The sequence below is a fragment of the Artemia franciscana genome, chromosome 4, assembly GCF_032884065.1.
Source record: "Artemia franciscana chromosome 4, ASM3288406v1, whole genome shotgun sequence".
NCBI classification, from domain to species: Eukaryota; Metazoa; Arthropoda; class Branchiopoda; order Anostraca; family Artemiidae; genus Artemia; species Artemia franciscana.
Genome location: NC_088866.1, coordinates 12,874,289 through 12,894,323, shown reverse-complemented (window position 1 = coordinate 12,894,323; position 20,035 = coordinate 12,874,289). Strand labels below are relative to the sequence as shown.

The window sequence follows — 20,035 nt, the reverse complement described above, 5'->3', positions numbered from 1 at the left end:
AAAAGAAGAAAAGTGAAGTATTACTTGTACAACGCAAGACAAGGTGAAAAGAGTTGATTCTGAAGTCAAATGTAGCTTATCTTAAATTCTTGGTTTAAATTAAAAGTTTTAAACAACAAAGCGTCTTAAGTAGCAAATTTTTTTTGTTACTTTAACAGAAATTACAAATACTTACTATTTCACTGTCAGATGTGAAACTCATATGCTTCATAAGGTAATAACATAAACTGCTTATGGAAACTTTAACCCGATTTCGAATTTTTGAATTTACATTTTCGAACAAAGAGAATACTGTCATCTTTGTTGACTTTCAATGCAGTCCTTACGACCTCTTCATTTTATGGTCAAGTTGGAGTTTTCACAGTTCCTACCGGGCTCGATCGAGCCCGGTTATCGGTTATCGAGGCCCAGATTATGTGGTTATCGAGCCCAGAGGGCTCGATAACCACATAAAGATAGGCAGCAGCATTAAACAAGGCAAGTTCACAAGCAACGAGAAATGTTGCAAATCAATCAATAATAAGCTAGGGATTTTTTCTTGAAATTAAGCTTCTACACAATGTGCAGAAAATCGAAAAAAAACATTACATGTATCGCAGAGACAAGGGCTATTCAATTTAACAGCTACCAAAATCAACAACAACCACACGACACAGACTAGGGGTGTGATAGACCTTCGTGGACAGATGCAAAATAGTTGTAATTTAAGACAATGTGGACTAGGTTTTTGGGCCCAAATACAGCTTTACAAATGCTTTCTGGATACGTTGTTGACACCTACGTAAGGAGTTTTCAGACTACTTGTCCCACCTTTCGGTGGGTTGCAGAATTACTAAATTAGAATAATAATTGCAGATGATCATCTTTCGGGTTATAAAAATATTTACTGAATTAGTTTTCGATAGAAGTTTTTCGCTCATTGATAATATCCATCACCAATAGAAAAAAAAACAACCCAAAATCAGTTTTTTTTTTTAAATCCTGAAAAGTTCTAAATACGGGATCTACAGACGACAACGTTTGATGTTCATTTCGGTCTTTGGGGCCCCATTCCTTTGTTGGCATGCATTCATTTTTCATTTTCTAACAGACAAAATCCTTCTAAGAACACTAAAAAAGACATATATCAATCTGAGCAAGCTTAGCTTATCCATTTCTAGATTATCAAATACTATATGTGCGTGTACTAGTAAAGAACATTAAACGACAAGAAAACATAACTTTTAAACAGGGTTATTAAATTTTAAATAGTTGTTATGCTTAAACATAACATAACGTTTATTAACAATAACTTTTAAATTTTCATAAAATTATAAAATCGTAACTTTTAAATAGGAATTCGAAACGTTTCCTTAAGTTAACAGCACGGCTTAAGTTAACACTATATATGAAAATTCAATAGAAGAACTGGACAAGGAGACCAATCAAGACCCGACTATACGCTTCTTGTCGCAGCCTGGCCGAAATGTCAACTTCGCTAGCTTTTGACAATCTTCCAAGTCTGGCCTTTGACATTGTAAAATCTATAACCACACATACATTAAAATGAAGCCCAGAATCATAGCTCTTCAATTTGAGCCTAAATATATTAGTAGGTCAACTGAACCAGTGACTGCCATAGGTATATTTCAAAAGTGGCAAAGATCGTTAAAAACTGGTTACATTTAAATGCTGAGAATCCAGCCTTTCACAGAAAGTGAAAGAATAGAGGACTGGGTCAATGTAATGTTTACAAATCGTGATGAATAAGGATTATTTTAAAAAAATAAAAACATGTGAATATTAGGCAATATGGAAAAGTAGCACTTGCAAATTCATGCTTAGTAACCTTGCCTTATATACTTGCTTGGACATTGTAATCCTTGAAATCGTGCTAACGTTTCATGAGCCACGGCTTTGGCCTCAATTAGCCTTTTCTTCTTTATTAGTTTACCAAGCAAGGTGAAGTCAGTAAATGACGATTTCAAAGTTTAGGCTGAATCATGAACTATCTCACATGAAGTAATTTATAGCAGCCCTACAATATGGTTACATTTACGTGCAAATAAAGCAATTCTAAATAGCTTCTTAACAAGGGTTTTCATCAAGAAATTGCCATATACACCTATTGATCCTAGACGAGATTAGTGACACTAACAAATCAGCAGAAATAAGCTAGCCTGGCATGGTTAAGCGGGGTCATCACCCTTGTCAACAATAAGGTTCATAATAATCGAAATTCGTTACTAACTTACGGATTATTACAGCTGATGGGTCATACCCAACTTTATTACATACATAGGCTAAGCTCAGTCTTAATTGTTTTAACAAGGACCGCAGGAATTTTGGAATCTTGTGCTCAACTCATGAAGACCAGATTTTCCCTTGTCTTAGATTCATGCATAAGAAGATTATAAGAGATCAAGCCCCCCTCTTTTTCTTCCGTATCCTTGTTATTAGATACAAGACTATTAGAAGAGCTCACACATTTTTCTCATCGCCGTTCAAAGTCATAACAGGGTTTGGGTATGGGTTCTAGTTATTCGGCTCGATTTTCGCCTAATTTAAGCAATTGTCCAGCAATGAAGGACGCTTACAGTATTAAAGCCAAGTCACTGCACAAATGAAGTCGGGCTTCTTGGAATTTAACTGTGGAGAACTTCTAGTCCCCTCCATTAAACGAAGGGGCTATCAATATTCAAAAACTAATTAGAAGAAAGTTTTGCACTAAGTGCAAACAATGTGCAGAAAATTGATTTTCTTTAAGAAAAGACCAACTTTTTTTAATGGTTTACTCATAATATAAGTTTTTGGTCACATTTCTTAATTATAAATGCTTTGCGTCTGGCAACGATGCTAAAAAATAGATTTTAATAGTACATCCACGTCGCAACGCCAGATGGCCTTTGGGCAAAGTCTTACCGTAAAAATAAATTTTGAAAACAATAATCTTAATTAAGTATCGGCCACGGTAGTTTTTAACGATTCTTGAGTTGCATCGGCCACCATTTGACTAGGGTAACTTAAAAGGCTTACGAGACCTTCGGTTAGCTTAGATTTACAAAAATCTCCTCAAACAAACCAATTTCTAATGATTGGTTCATTATGTCTGCTCCAATTTTATTCACTTCTCTAGATAGTGAGAACCTTCGGTTGTTTTCCTTAACATGTTATATCCTCTTTTCTTATCCATAGATATAGCTGGAAACTGACGCCTGTGATATCAAAATTGTCTTTGCCGTGTCGTGAATGTCTGAAAAGCCTTCATTACACAGACAATCTGTTTTTTGTAGTAATAAAAATACTAAAAATTATTTTTCCATTTATTCCCTCTACTTTAAAGTTTTTGTGGTGTAACGTCACGTATTTTGAGTCTTTCCAGCCAAATTCTGATAGCATGAACCGATATGACTAGTGACCAGACAGCATTGGAAAGTAGTTTGTCTAAGATATTGAGAAAAATAAATGCAATCAATTTTTTTTAGACTACAACAGAACTGACAAGAAGACATAATCATACTAGTTGTGGATCCGGGAGGAGAGGGGGAATACCCTCACTGGGAATAATGACTACCCATATTCATTCCCTATATGTGGAAGCGTCAATGGAAATACATTCCATTTGCTGGAGCCGTCCTGGCCGAGAGGGTTGGTGCGCTGGATTCGGGATCCCTTGTCTGAGAGGACGCGGGTTCGAATCCCAGTGTACCCAATTCTTCAGTTTGGGACGGGGGTCAGTGGCGTGACTCTATAAGCTTAGCCAGAGTCGACCCAGCTCTAAATGGGTACCTGGAGAAATATGGGGAAGGTAAACAGGAAGGCTGTGCGAAAGCACAGGATGGCTGGCCCCCAACCCCCTCTTGCACTTCCTGGCTGAAGGGCCAAGAAACGGAGATCAGCACCGCCGGTACGGACTGTAAAGTCTAATACCGTATCCTTTACCCTTTTTTTACCGTTCCATTTGCTGTGCATTGGCACAACATTTAAGAGATAATATCTTTGCGTGTGTGAAATATAATGAAGAGTTGCTGTAAGTGTAACTGAGAGTGAGTGTAATGACTTATGACATTTAATGGTTATTGACACATAAGGGGATTAAACCCGAAAGATAGAGTGATAATAAAAGGAGTATGCATCTTTACCATCGAGACAAGCCATTAGTGATCAGGCGATCGAAAGCTGGGAGCACAAAACAGAATACCAAGTTTCGAAATGAAAAATTATGTCATTGTCAAAAGCAGAACCTAGATTTAATGCACCAATGTTTACTGTCACTAGTCTCCTCTATTATAGGCTACTCATTAACAGTATTTGTGGTAGAAATTATTAAATTTGAGATTAAAATAATCAAATAGACCTAAACCTATGGTTATATAAACTAAACTGTCAAAGCCAAAAACAGGTGTCGTCCTTTGACGATTCATAAAAACTCATCGCTCAAATAAAACGGTAACTGGCAACGCTTAATTGTTTATTTCATGGTCAATTGCACCACACTTAGAAGCCATCAGGTATTTATGACAAATCACTTACCTTCAGTATTTGAACTTAAAAGAATAAAGTAAACGAATTTAAAAAAGGCTCAGAAAAAAGCTCTTCTACATTTGGGATCCTCTAATCAATTATTTAGGAGGGAAATACTTTCTAGCTCGATTTAAATCATAGTAAACACATAGCTGTTGGTACTATTTGCTTCCCCCCCCCGAGAAATTTTGTTGCAGCAATCGTGATGTAAAAGCCTCTGTAATATTGGGCAGGGATTTAAAAACAGAGTGGGACCCCTAATACCTGACTGGAATGCCAAATGTGAATGAAATGCTTAAAATAAAGTTGATGCACTGATGTCTACTATTAGTTGACCTGTCTTTCTAGAGGTTTTTCCTAATCAGAAACAATATTTTTGACCGATATTAAATAAACTTGGTAAGGTAAAGAATATGGCATTGAACATTGCAGTTTCTACCATCGGTACTTATCTCCATTTCACGATCCTTCAGCCAGGAAGTTCAATGGGGGTTTGGGGCAAACCATTCTGTGCTTTCGCTCACCCTTCCTGTTTGCCTTTCTCAGATTCCTCCAGGTGCCTATTTAGAGCTGTGTCGACTCTGGCTGAGCTTACAAAGTAAAGCCCCTGATCCCTTTTCCACACCAAATAACCAGCGACACAAGGACTCGAGCCCCACCCTCACTGACAAGATATTTCAAATCTAACGTGCTAACCACTCGACTAGAACGGCATTAAAGAAACTGGAGGCTGAAAAAAATCAAATAGACCTACTGTAGAGATCAGATTTAAACTACCACAGGCTGAAAACATAGTTTTAATATACATATAAGTTTTAATATATTCCTTAACATATTTTGAATACAAATTTATACTAATAAATAGTGAATTTCAGGGTCAAGGGAAGGGAGGTGAAGAAAGATGCATTAGATTCTCTGAAAATGTACTGTCGGTTAATAAGAGACTTTGGGAGAATCTATTATTTTTTAGCTTAGCTTAAAAAAGAAAGTTTTAAGGCAGGCTATTGAATTAAGAGCTTATAGTTTGCCTATTAATGAAAGAAGAAAATATATTGATAAGGTTGGGAAAAATAAGGGTGCATATTCATGCCCGATGTGTAGATACGTAAATAAAGAAACGTCAATGTGTAGATGCGTAAATAAAGAAACGTCAATGTGTAGATGCGTAAATAAAGAAACGTCAATGTGTAGATGCGTAAATAAAGAAACGTCAATGTGTAGATACGTAAATAAAGAAACGTCAATGTGTAGATGCGTAAACGAGCCCATCAAATGTTTCATTTGGCGGGCTCGTGCAAAACATAAAAAGATTTAAAAGATAATATTTATTAGAGATTTAGAATTTTTATTAGAGATTTACTAGAGATTAGAGATCAGAGAAACATCTAAGAGATAATAATAAGCTTTTTTTAAGTAATATGAAGTATGACTGTTAAGAGTGAATGGGAGGGAATATTATTATATAGATAGGTGGCTGGGAAGATACCTCAGTGTAAGTATGGATCATTTTGAAAATTGTAGGGTATTATATTCTCAGTTTTCCTTTACAATTTGCTGAAATTTTGATTTACATATTGATATTTGTTATTATTTTTTTTCTTTGCCATGTCAATGTGGTTTATCCTCCCACAAATATGATATAATATATAACCTTATGAGTAATGCAAAAGCATTTCATAATATGAAACCATTCGTTTTATGAGCAAAAATAAAATACGAATGTTTTCTCATGGATCGTTTGAAAATAGGTTCTTCTTTCTCTTTTTTTTAAATTGTTGAATAGATTATTCAACAACAAAATATTTTCAAGTGATGACATTTGATATTCACTAACTCTTATTTGCATGTCTGGACCTCTAGAATGCTGAGCAAACCTTTTATTGATGAAGCGAAGTTACGAGCACTCTAACAATATTTTATTATTTTATTCAAAAATTGATTTAATGATGCTTCCAAGACCAAAGAGGGAGGAAAATTCAGCGGCTTTAATTTTTTACAATAAAGATACCAGAATTTTAGTGAACTCAACCGCTAATCAGCGTAATTGTCCAAATTATGTGTTCGGTGCAAAGTTTGAGTTCCTACACTCTACGTTTCGTGCATAATAAACCGTGTATAATTTAAAAATTTCTCCTGCTAGTTAAGTTATAATTCCAATGGCAGTGTATTTTTTTTAGTATGCAATGTTTTGGAAACCAATTATTAAGGTTGTACATAAAAAAGGATTATTAAAAGAGAAAAAAGCCAAAAATAAAATAAATGGTAAAATAGAAAAAAAGATGTTTATAGGGTTAAGGCCAAAATTTAGGTAGCAAAATATCCTTGCAAATTTTGTGCTGCAAGAATGATCGCCACAACTTCCGCAGAACTGAGTACATATTGTATGGAGACCTACCACTGCATTCGCACAAAAATTTCAACTGAAATATCGCCAAGTTTACCCGATTAAAGATTTGGTAGCAATGATTGCTATCATTGAAAGTAAAACTGGAAAACAGTCACTATTTTTTAACATCGGTGAATATCGATTATATCGATTATCGGTGAATATCGATATCGGATGAATATTTTTATCGGTGTTTAAAAATTTGATCATTTCTCGCAGCTTAAATTAAGGTTCTTTGACGACATGTCAGGCTATGCATTCTCGAAAATTGTCAAATATTAGAAAATCGAAAATATATATTTTGACTGGTCGCAGTTTTATAAGCCTGAGTGACATAACAGCTGGCGAAGAATATATATTTGTTTCAACCTTCCCGCTGGACATAGAATTCTAGAGTTGCCACTGACCAGACACGGAGGGATTTCTTTTGATTAGTATATGTGCTGGATCATAGCCAATCCTAATCATAGATAGTTGTGACAACTTACAACGAAATAAAATTAACTGCCCTTTTCTACGTAGGTGGATTTTTCATCCGTGTTACTTTTTTAAGAATGCAAATAGACCGGGAATTTATTCTCGGCCCATTTTATCTTTTGATTTGCTTATAGAAGGAAGAATGAACTATATGCTTGAATAACAAAGGAGTAGCCCCATCCAGTTCTCCATTCAATGCTGTACCTGATATAACGGTCGCTGCAGTGGGATTGCATCCGAGCCCACACCTCCCCCTCACTATCATGAAGTAAGAATTTCATTATTATAGTGTTTTCTTTCAGTTTTGTATATAGCCCAGGGTTGTATCTGGCCTTATGAGAGTGTCAATTGCAACTGTAGCGGACATTAGATGTTGAAAGATTATCGATTAGAGAGTAGAATGGCACTACTTTGGTAAATATCCCGATTAATTCACTAATGATAGCTAAGAAATAGACACATCTTTAGAATCAGAATTTTATCCTGAATCCAAATATAACTTTCATTTGCGCCGGAAATGAACTCCCCTCCCTCCTAAAGGTAAAAGAAAATTTTGACTTTTTGTTTTAATCATTTCAGAATGACTCCTGAAACACTTTAGCGTAAACGGCCGTTTAATTAAAATAGTAAGCTGTCTTAAAACTCCTATAAAAATTTTTGAGTAAAGAGCAAGGTACTCAGGAGGGGAAAACCCCCTCATACACGTAATCATTTTTGTTCGTTTCAGATATTGGTGTTGAAGTCTTAATGTTCTAAAATCTATGCAGCCTTATAAACCTGTCCAAAAAGTCGGTACTTTTATATTACACGAGAAACACTCGAGAATTTGGATCGTAAAGATCAGGTAGGACAATAACCGGATAGTCTGCAATGCATAGTGATAGAATAAAGTTTCTCACCATGTATGTTCAAATTAAGATTTGGGGTTTGCCAAGGGCCGAAGAACAGGCAATTAGATTTTTCCAAGATAAGGGGTAGTTGCCTGAAAAAAAACAGTGGGTCAATGGACACACCATGACTTTGTACTCTTACGAGAAGCAACATCTTGGGAAATGTAAAACTAGGCCATAGACCACACAAAGAATTTTGTTGACCCAGAAACCGGAGGATCTACCTAAAAAGTAGAGAAAATGTGGGTTTCCGCAAAGTGGAGGCACATCCCGGGCACATAGATACATCCCGCGGTAAATGTTTACTTTCGTTCTAAGTGCTCTAAAGTGCGTATTACTGCATATAGCAAGATTCTGATGATCGTATATTGTTTCTTTATCATTATTAGAGAAGCGCATCTATTTTTTAGGTTTCTAAAATCCCCCTCCAACGAGACTAAAAATGCGTAAAGTGGGCTTGCTTACAGGTAACATTACTTATAGGGCGAAGTGTATTAGTCCATGAACCCCGCGGGGTGAGGTCTGTATTCTATACTTATTCAACAAAGAGTGATAAAACTAAAAAAAAACCTCAAAGTTTTTTGAATAATATATCAAAGTTTATTGAATAAATATAGAATACAGACCTCGCCCCACTGTCCGCGGGGGTCATGGACTAATACGCTTCGCTCTATAGGTAATGTTACCTGTAAGCAAGCCCACTTCACGCATTTTTAGTTTGCCCTATGGAAGAGGAGGGTCAACCAGAGGTTTATTAAATAAACATAGAATAAAGACATCGCCTCGCTACCTGCGGGGCTCATGGACTAATATGCTTAGCTCTAGCCTATAGGTAATGTAACCTGTAAGCAAGCCCACTTTAGGCATTTTTAGTTTGCCCCAAGGAAGAGGAGGGTCAACCAGAAATGGATACGCTTCTAGAATTTAGCATTCTAGTAAAAATTTGAAAGTAAACATTTGCCCATCCCGCCATCATTTAAAATCATACCTAGCAGAGTAGGCCTACATGTGGCGGACGGCAGTAAAGGTAGAAGGCAGAACTTATTTCAATGCGATTCTTAAGGACATTTCTGCGTTCTAGGCACATAATTCTAGGTTGAAGTTTTCACAATTTTGCTAATAAATTATTATATTTTCATCATATTTTGTTTTATCTCATTAGCATTAATCAAACTCGTATTATACACAAGTACCAAAAAGTCCTCTGTTTTACAAGCAGGGAAGGGGAGGGTATGTGAACTTGATAGTGCTTTTCATGGCTTTAATTTGGGCTATATTTTCATTCCCGGAATTTTCGTTCCCAACCTTCTAAACTTCGTATTTATCGAGTTACTCTAGGCTGAATAATTTGAAAACAGTACCTTTTAAATATATCCTTTATATATGCAATATATAAAATTAACTATCCTAAGATATCTCACTACATTCAGTAGATAGCTTATACGATAGCTATATCACACAGCAACTCAATACTTAATACTGATACCCGTGTGATTAGCTATGTCTCTACTAAGTGAAAGCTTTAGGTTACGTCACGTTAAGCAAGACTAAATGCCGCCAATAACCTTGTTTGTAACAAGTAAGTAACGGCAAGCTTTAATAACAAGACAAACTACGCCCGAAATCAACGCCCAATTAGCTTATCAATTCACAAAATTCAACAAGATATTTTTTGGCCCGTTGAACCTATGGAACGTCTGAAGGGAACTTCTGTATTGGGTATTTTAGTGAAATGATCTACCTAAGATATGTCGTAGTAACATCATAACTCAATGTTTTTGTCAAATTCCTAGGGATTTTAGCAAATCACCAACAATGATCTTCGTTAATTTGAAAAAATCACCACATACGCCTTTGATTTTCGATTAAATCGCATGTTCTACCATATAACTTCTGTATTGGGTATTTTAGTGAAATGATCTACCTAAGATATGTCGTAGTAACATCATAACTCAATGTTTTCGTCAAATTCCTAGGGATTTTAGCAAATCACCAACAATGATCTTCGTTAATTTAAGACAAGTGTGCAGGAACGTGCTTGAGAGGGGCCAACGATCGAGGGAAGGGGATTTGGGGTAACACAAGTAAAAAACAAATCTGCCAAAGTGGGCAAATTATCCAGACAAAACAATAAGCTATGGATAAATTGTTAAAAAATCCAACATCTTTCTATTTAAGGGAAGGGATTGGCTGGAATGCCCATTGTTCCGCGCACTTACTTGAGTAAAAATATAAATGTTATAGAAAAAGGCAAGCTCCGTGATTGCATTGGAACTTATCAACAACAGTAGGCAGTTACATAAGAATTTATCCAGGAAGGGTAAAAAATCTCAAAAGGGCTTGGGTGAAAACGGGTTTAGAAAGAAACGTGAAAAACTGGCAAACAGAATACGGAAATAAATTAAAGAAAAGTTAAATATGGAAATAGAGGGAAGTATGGGGAAAGTCGTAAGAAAAAAACTCGGAAATGGGAGCTCGAAAGCCCCAGACCCCTTATATTTGCTGGACTCGTAGCTTTATTTTGCATCTTTTTAAACCTGAAAAATATATGTGATTTTTGCCACATATATTGTAAACCAAGTTGTCCAATATGTAAACGCAGGCTATTTCCTGCTAGAAATAAAAAAGTTGCAAATCAATTTCGTCAGGAAAGAACATCCTATCTTACACTGAAGTTATCCCTGAAACAAATAGCTCATACTAATGTTGTAGGTAAAGTGTGACCTTTATAAAAAGAAACTAAAACCCTAAAAAAAAATTAAATTTGATCACGATAGACGCATCAACAAAATCGACTATTAAGTGATTAACAAAAAAAACTTCAGCTCAAAAGAAGTTTTTCGAAAAAAATAGTGAACTACACTAAACCAAAGAAGAGCAAAAATAAAATTCAATAATTTTTCAACCTTAAATTAACCATTAATAAATAAATGGAACCTTAAACAGTCCTTATTTCGAGCTATTTGTTTCTATTTCTCGTAACACACAAAAAGAAGAAAAAGTCGCCATTATAATCAAGATTACTGAAAAACAAATGAATTTAATATACGTACTAATATTCATTCTTGAAAGTCCTAATAATTTTGGATTATTAAAGTTAAAAAAAGGGAAATTATTTAAAATGAATTTTTAGTTGTGACCTGGTCTTAAGATGGCAAGGTAGCACAAGTCCTACTCTTCTTAGTTGCTCCTCGTTTCGTGTTTGACTTGGTGATTTCTTTTAATTTATGTTCATTTTGAGTTTCGCTTATTTATTAATGGTGGTTTATGATACCTTTACGCATATAAAAAAAACTAACCTTAGTTTTTCTAACCTTTGCTTTAATGAAGCTCTTCACTTCGAGAGACTTTTTTGTTGAAAAGTTGTTTTTTTAATTAGTTTCTGTTCGCTTTTAATTGGCAGTTTTTTTTCATTGGTTAAAAAAACAAATTTTTTATCTTTTCAGTTTTTCTCTATAAGAGTCCATAATTTGGCTTACTATTTATATGATGGCCAAAATTGCTTGTCAATAGTCTTTTCTGGCACTTGGTATTTACCAAGTGACATATAGCGACCACAAATTTTGTCGCTCTGTCTGTCTGTCTGTCCCGATTTTGCTAGTTTAGGCACTTCCAGATAGGCTAGGAAGATGAAATTTGGCAGGCAAATCAGGGACCAGACCAGATTAAATTAAAAATAGTCCTTTTCTCGATTCAATCATTTGAAGGGAGTGGGGAGGGGACGGTTAATTCAGAAAAATTAGAAAAATGAAGTATTTTTAACTCACGAACGGCTGATCGGATCTTAATGAAATTTGATAATTAGAAGAATATCGTGTCTCAGAGCTCTTATTTCAAATCTCGACTGGATCTGTTGACAATGGTGGGAGCTGGAGGAGGGAACCTAAAATCTTGGAAAACGGTTAGAGCGGAGAGATGAGGATGAAACTTGGTGGGAAGAATAAGCACACGTCCAAGATACGTGACTGACATAACCGGACCAGATATGGTCTCTTTGGGGGAGTTGGGGGGGATAATTCAGAAAAATTAGAAAAATGAGGTATTTGTAACTTTCAAGGGTGATCATATCTTAATGTAATTTAATATTTAGAAGGAACTCAAGTCTCATAGCTCTTATTTTAAATCCCGACCAAATCTGGTGACATTGGGGGGAGTTGAAGGGGGAAATCGGAAATCTTGGAAAACGCTTAGAGTGCAGAGATCAGGATGAAACTTGGTGGGTAGAATAAGCAAATGTAGTAGATCCGTGATTGACGTAACCGGACTGGGTCCGCTGTTTTTGAGGGAGTTAGGGGGTGGGGTTCAGTGCTTTGGCAAGTTTGGTGCTTTTGGACGTGTTAGGACGATGAAACTTGGTAGGCGTGTCAGGGACCTGCACAAATTGACTTGATAAAGTCGTTTCCCGATTCGACCATTTGGGGGGCTGAAGGGAGAGGAAAAATTAGAAAAAATAAGATATTTTTAACTTACGATGGGTGATCGGATTTTAATAAGTTTTGATATTTAGAAGGATCTCGTGTCTCAGAGCTCTTATTTTAAATCCCAACCGGCATTAAGCCTCTGATTTTCCTTTTAAATCAATCTATTGATTCTTAGAATTTCGCTACAGCTCATACCATACGAGCTCTTGGCTCTTAGCTCTTAACTCTTGTTATATAATGCATTGGATTATTGAGCACGGGCAAAAAGGGGTTACAAATCTGCTTAATCTTTGGGGTTCTATGAAGCTGACGGCATTCTAACGCCAAGTAGGTTACAACCTTGAGAATAGGCAAAAATTAAGCACCTATTCCCCACCACATGTCCTGAAAGTTCTAACTTAATTCCATTAATATTTTCTGAGGCATTCCAGATACACCCTTTTGACAACCTTGGATGCAAATTTTGTACTGAACATGGATTAAAAGTTTCAACTTAATGCTCTAAGCTATTCCTGAGATATAGCTGTTGCGCTATTTTGATAACCTGCATCGAGATAGAGTGTTTGAATTTAGTTCAACAGCCTTTTCAACATTCCCTGAAAGTGTTACATTAATACACTTTGCTTCAGTAGTAATTCTAGTACCAGTTGTAATTATAGTAGAAGTACTATTTACAGAAGTAGTAGTGGTATGACATAGTGCCTTTCCGTTTGTTCAACGTCCTTCTTACCCTACGCCATTTCTGTGATATTCCTGATACACTCTTTTGATAACCCGCATGCAAATAGCATGTTTTAATTTTGTTCAACATCCCCTTGAATATTCACTGAAACTTTCACCTTAAGAACCCTTAGCCTCAATAGAAGTTTTAGTACTAACAGGAGTGGTAACATACAAATAGTGTCTTTTAGTTAGTTCAGTGCCCTCACCATAAAATTTTCAAGTAGACACTAACTTATCCCTGAGATATTGCTTATATTCCCTTTTGACAACCTACATGCAGAAAGTGTGTTTTGATCTAGTTGAAACTCCCACTAAACATTCACTTAAAGATTCACCTTAATGCCATTAGCCTCAGAAGCAACGGAAATCGTAATAGAACTAGTAGTATACATATGGTGCCTTTAATAGTAGGGGAGGCCGGCCATAACTGTCATGTATGGTGATTTCTTCCCCCTACCTCTTCGGTTACTTATCCTAGCACGTAACACAGTCTGGTCTTGGATAGAAGCTTGACTAGGACAAAATTTAAAATGCTAATTGACAAGTCTTCTTTTTCTTCGTTGCTTCCAACATAGAGCGTATTATCAGAAGTCTCACCATGTTCGACAGAGACATCTCACTAAGTTCTGAGTCTTACCCGAGGTCCAGTCCACTTTTTCCTTGATTTCTCACATCTTCACTTCCTTTGAATCTCCTTTGGTTTTCTTAGTGTTTACTTTTCTTCTCACTCTTTAGCTGCTTCTTTATCTCTTTCACGGGCGTGCTTGTGAGATTTGAGCTGCTGCCTCTTTTCCTTCATTTGTTTGTTATTTTTTCTAGGTCCTGTTTTAGGAAGAGGCTCGAATTTTTCTGGACAAAGGACTGCCACCTTCGAACAACCAGAAACATCCCAGGGGGTCTTGTTTTGAGGGGTCTCACCTACCTTCTCTGTAGAATCGGTGATCTATGGTGCTGGCCGGTTAATATATATATATATATATATATATATATATATATATATATATATATATATATATATATATATATATATATATATATATATATATATATATATATATATCGGGTGTTGCTATACACCATGTCATAACTGAGACACATGTGCCAGACATGGTGCCTCAGTTATCACTATTCTAGTTGTCCTAGTGCACCCTGGTGGCAACGTTTTTGGATTTATTTGCTTTTCTCGAAGATACCACTAGTAAACTTACAAAATCTTAGCACCTTCTAAACATTGATGAATATGCTATTGCCTGAAAACAGTATGGATATCCTACCTTCAGGAATGGCCAAGTACTGAAAAGTCTGAAAAAAAGTACAAAACAACCATAAAAACTTACTTTTTTAAACTTGTTGAAAAAACTTTAAATCGTCTTGACCAAACTTCACTCACATGTGGGCTACAGGATGAAAGTTTTTCAGTTGAATTTTCAGATTTTTTACGGAATTTTAAGACACTAAATATCTGAATGTCCCAGTTATAGAGGTTTCCCAGTTATAGCCGGTCTCCGCTAGTAATAGAAGTAGTAGTAGTAGCAACACACAAATATTGCCTTTTGGTTAGTTCAACAGCCCTATGGATTATTTTGGCTACCTGACTGACTGACCGCATTTCAAACAGGAGGCTATGTGAAAAGTACGGTTCAACCCCACTTTCTAGGGTTATAATGAGAAAAAGTTTGAGATTGCTAGGGCACATTCTGCGGGTGAAGGATGATAGTTTGCTAAAGATTGTCCTTTTCAACCAACCGCCTAGGAATAAATGAAAAGCAGGTCACACTCGGTTGGGGCTGAGGACAGGGCGTGGGGCGAGAGGCTGAAGACAGTGGCACATGTTGGTTACATCTTGGGAATTAACTAGACCCCCAGAGACTGAATTTTGCTTTCGACTTATAACAAAATATATCCGAGAGAGTAACATGATACCAGTTGTACCAGAATTACAATGTACAAGATAGTACAATGTTTACGACCTAGAGGAAATGTTACCCCGCCAAGTCTTCCAGGTTGCACAAGTGTGAGTTAGTGCTGCCAAATTGATTTAATTCACCTTTCAGAGCTTTCATCTTTAATGACATTTTTGAATCCAAATATTTTTTTATTATTCAGTGACGATGCTCTGTTTCCTCAGGATTCTTACCCCAATTTCATTATTACTTTTTTCGTGTGCAAACGGGCCAGTCTTATATGCCACCCCTTAGTAGGGGCCCTTCCCCCATTCAATTAGGGTTTTGAGCCCACCCATCCTTTTCACCCGTCTCTAATTTATGGGTTTTTATAATTTTGACTCTTACAGTTTAACACAGCCTTCTATATTTCTACAAATTCCTATTTCAATTTTGTAGTGAAAAGCCCTTTTATCTTTTTCTCTCTTTCCATATTTAAAAGTAGAGGGTTTAATTAATTTCCTACAAAAAAACAAACAATTTCTAAACTAGATTGCTAGCACGTACACCTAGAATAGGCCAATATTAGCATGTATTCTGCCCTCCCCTCCTTGTCCCCCGACCAACCCCTTTAAAGTTTCTATTTTTCAACATTATTTACGATCATTTAAACAGGTTTGGTAAGAGCTAATTAGAGTTTTGAAATATTAATTCCGACCCTTGTACCGGGGCAACCCCCTCGGACCTTCTTCAATATTTCCACGATTTTAAACAGGTTGAGTAAGAGGTAATTAGAATTGGAAAAGGGCCAACCGGCTGCCATATTAAATATTTTTTCACCACAACTTACATTCTCACGGGACAAAATTTCCCACAACACTTCATTTTAATCCTCCCAATTCCTCATTTCGTTAATTTCAAACGATTTAATCCTACATTCTTTTATTTTAATCTTTCCAATCCCTTATTTTTATTAATATCAAATTCTTGTTTTTTTCTGTATTTCTCTCCTAAACCACATTTTTTCGCATTTGGGTACACTCCTATAACATCATACTCCCCGAAAGCCTCTAGTTATTAATTTTAAGAACGAGTTTTTTCTTTATTTCGCTACTTTCACCCCAAAACTTTTGACACTTTCGTAAACTCACATAAAACCAAACTACCCATAAGGCTTCATTTTATTAATTTCAAACGAGTTTTTTCCTTATTTCACTCTTAAACCATGTTTTTTCTTCCATTTGTATACACTTCTATAACACCATACTACCCAAAAGCCTTCGTTTTATCAATTTCAAACGGTTTTTCTTTCTTTCACTAACAAACCATGTTTTTTCGTATTTATCGTACACCAGTAACACCATACTATCCAAATGGCTTCATTTTATTATTTTTAACCAATTTATTTTCTTTATTTCAATCCAATACCATGTTTTCCACATTTGCGTTCACTCTTATAACACCATACCCAAAAGGCTTCAATGCTTCATTAAGCTAATTTCAAACGATTTTTTCTTTTGTTTCGCTAATAAACCTTTTTTTGTACATTTGCTTAAATTCCTATAACATCATATAGCCAAAAACGCTTCATTTTATTAAGTTAAAATGAGATTTTTCTTTATTTCATTCCTGAACCATGTTATTCCGAATTTGCGTACACTTGTATACCACCACGCTACCAAAAAAGCTTCATGTTATCAATTTGAAACGAGTTTATTTTTATTTATTTCGCTCTCAAACCACGTTTTTTTCACATTTGCGTACACTCCTAAACCACGTTTTTTTCTTATTTGCGAAAACTCCTATAACATTGTACTATCCTAAAGGCTTCATTATATCAATTTCAAACTATTTTTTTCTTGATATTACTCCTAAACCATGTCTTTTTTATATTTGCGTACACTAATATAATGCTATACTACCCAAAAGGCTTTTTTATTATAAAAGTTTTTTTCTTTGTTTTGGTCCTATTTTCACTTTTGCGCATGCCCCTATAACACCATAATACCCAAAAATCTTAATTTCGCTCTTAAAATATATTTTTCCAAATTTGTGTATACTTCTATAACAACATACTACTGAAAACACTTTGTTTTACTGAATTCAAACGAGTTTTTCTTTATTTCGCTTTTAAACCGTGTTCTTTTCACATTTGTGTCCACTCCTACAACATTAAATTCCCCAAGTTGAATAAATGCTCGAGTTGCTTCTGCTGTTCCTCAGATGCAGGAAGTGCGTCTTGCAGGAACAGGGTTGCCAAAACTTTTAGGGACTAAAGTGTCAAATTCAGTAAAAAAAGGGGACACTTTTAGTGTCCTAGAAAATTAGCCAATGTACTTCAAAAGTTGACAAAAAAAGACTTTAGATGGTTTTCTCACGACTCCAGGGCCAGAATTACATTTTTCTTTTTCAAGTAAAAGCAAAGCGGTTCTTCAAATAAGTAAAATCCCATGTAAAACCTCAAATCGCCTAATACGCGAAGAAGAAAAAGAATTCAGTACAATTTCTCGGGTTCTCTTGAACCTTTGGTTGTACTAATTATTCTTCTTCCGAAAGCTCAGTAAAGCCCTGTTTTTACTATGGCGTTTTCCGGCACCAGAGCCGGCTTTGCCGCTTTTTGGACGACAGTTTTCATTTTCGTCGTTTTTGGCAACAAATTCGAAAGCGCAGTCTTATTTCAGGAACTGCAGAAGATTGTCTTGTGGTGGCGCAGTGGATTTGACCTTAGTTTGGTAATACGGGACCCAGAGATCGAATCACGCTACAGGAATGCACTGCAGGACCGACGCAGGGACCATAGTAGTCAAGAAGCGTCGTTAATTCTTAAATAAATAAATAACTGCAGAAGATTCTGAATAATTTGTACTGCGTTTGAGGTGTTACAGGAACGTAAAGAAAAGTTGGAGTACAACTAAGATGAATGACAAAATGTGTTGTTTAGTTTTTACATTTTCAGCCAAAATGTCTACTCTGTACGGCGAGAAAACGAAAACGGCGATAAAACCTGTCTTCACTATGAGCCGCCCCAGCCGTCTCGGCAGGAAAACGCCATAATGAAGACAGGGCTTAAAAGATTTGCGCCAGCAGACCACAGATACGATGTCTGTCGCTGCCGACATGGCTTAATTACCCTCGCTCCCTCTGTTTCTTCAGTAGCATATCAGATCTTCTGCAAAATTTTGTCGACCATTTCCCGCAGACTGATATCGAAAAGCGAGTGAAACGCGCTTGGATTGGAACGTGCTTTACATCCTTTTCACCTGGCTTTCGCCAACGCCTTTGGTAACGCTGTTCTCGCAAAAATACACAACCACAGCGTTACTTCATCAAAACATTAATGTATTCATGAGATCAATTAACAAAGACATCAAACTTGATAAGGAGAGAAATAATGACAAGACAAATATCGCTTGTTCTGTATAAAGCTAATCTATTCTTGAAAAAATTAAATAAAAAAACAAGTTTTTTTAACTGAAAGTAAGGAGCGACATTAAAACTTAAAACGCACAGAAATTACTTCGTATATGAAAGAGGCTGCTTCCTCATCAACGCCCCGCTCTTTACGCTAAAGTTTGACTCTTTCTCTCAATTCTTCTTTTTAAAACAGTAAAAAACTAATACAGTTTAATACAGTTGTTTTAAACTAAAACAGTTTAAAACAGTAGAAACTTATATATTTAAAACCAGCATTAAAATGCGATTCTTTTGATGTAGCTATTGGTATCAAAATTCCATTTTTTAGAGTTTTGGTTACTATTGAGCCGGGTCGCTCCTTACTACAGTTCGTTACCACGAATTGTTTGACAAAGAAATATCAAATTCTTTGAAAATAGTGACAAGACAAATATAATATGTGCTCAATCAAATGTTGAAATATAAAAAGAAAAAGCACAGAAAACCAAAGAAAAAGGCTTTTTGGTGACAAGAATAGCTATGGTTTTTCGAGGAAAATCCGTTTCTCTCTTGTCAACTCTCTTTCTTCTGAGAAGAGGTCGACGGCGTCTGTAAAAGACAATGGAAAGGCTTATTTAATAGCAATCCTTTTCACCAAAAGCAGACAAATGTCTAAAATGTCTGGCAAAGGCCTGGTGCACAACAAATGTCTAAGCAAATCTGAAATATTTTGCGCTAGGCCTTTGCCATCTTCGCGGCTCTAGATGGACCGAACCGAAAAAGCTAGACAGCATGAAGAGACCTTTATAAGGAAAAGACTGCTGGATTTCACATACAGTGCATTCCATGTTATGAAGGCTTACGAAAAGTGAGCAGATACAGAATTAATCGGATTCCAATTCAGTAGCGTTATACAGAGGTCCAGCTACGCCCTGGGTTCAGAAAAGGCCAAGTTTTTCAAGACAGAAAGGAGAAAATTACAAGAATGTGAGAGCATGAAGAGAAACTTTAATGCAGAATTCCTGTACAAGAAATCTGTTCAAAGCTTCAGCTTTTTTTTGAAAAAAAAATCAAAAAAAATCTAGACCATTCTTTGGGCGATCTAAGACGACCTAGAGCGATCGTATGGGCCCAAAAAGGATCCAGAGGGCGCTCCAAGAGGCTCCAGGGCCCGGCAACTCGGATCGTTTTGCTAGTGTGAGAACCTGCTCATATTTCTAGTATATTTGAAAATTTGGATAGGTCCCCCCAAGCCACACGGCGTGAGAACCTCATTTTTCCTGTATATTTGAAAGTTTAGATAGGTCCCCCCGGTCACACGGCGTAAGAGCCTGTTCATTTTTCCAGTATATTTGAAAG

General features: G+C 36.1%; 1 protein-coding gene across 2 annotated transcripts in view; it reads right to left on the bottom strand.

The window, feature by feature from the left end:
- Window positions 1-9,793, bottom strand: part of LOC136026013 (probable chitinase 10) — a 120,557-nt gene extending 110,764 nt beyond the window's left edge. Inside the window, exons 1-2 of one of the 2 annotated variants that reach the window (XM_065702161.1) lie at window positions 9,618-9,726; window positions 8,266-8,348 (exon numbers count right to left, since the gene is read on the bottom strand). In XM_065702161.1, the coding sequence (XP_065558233.1) occupies window positions 8,266-8,268 (3 nt within the window). In that variant the 5' untranslated portion in view covers window positions 8,269-8,348; window positions 9,618-9,726. Of the gene's footprint in view, window positions 1-8,265; window positions 8,349-9,617 lie in introns of both variants that reach the window. The other variant, XM_065702162.1, reaches the window with a different exon arrangement.
- Between the last annotated feature and the right edge of the window lie 10,242 nt (window positions 9,794-20,035).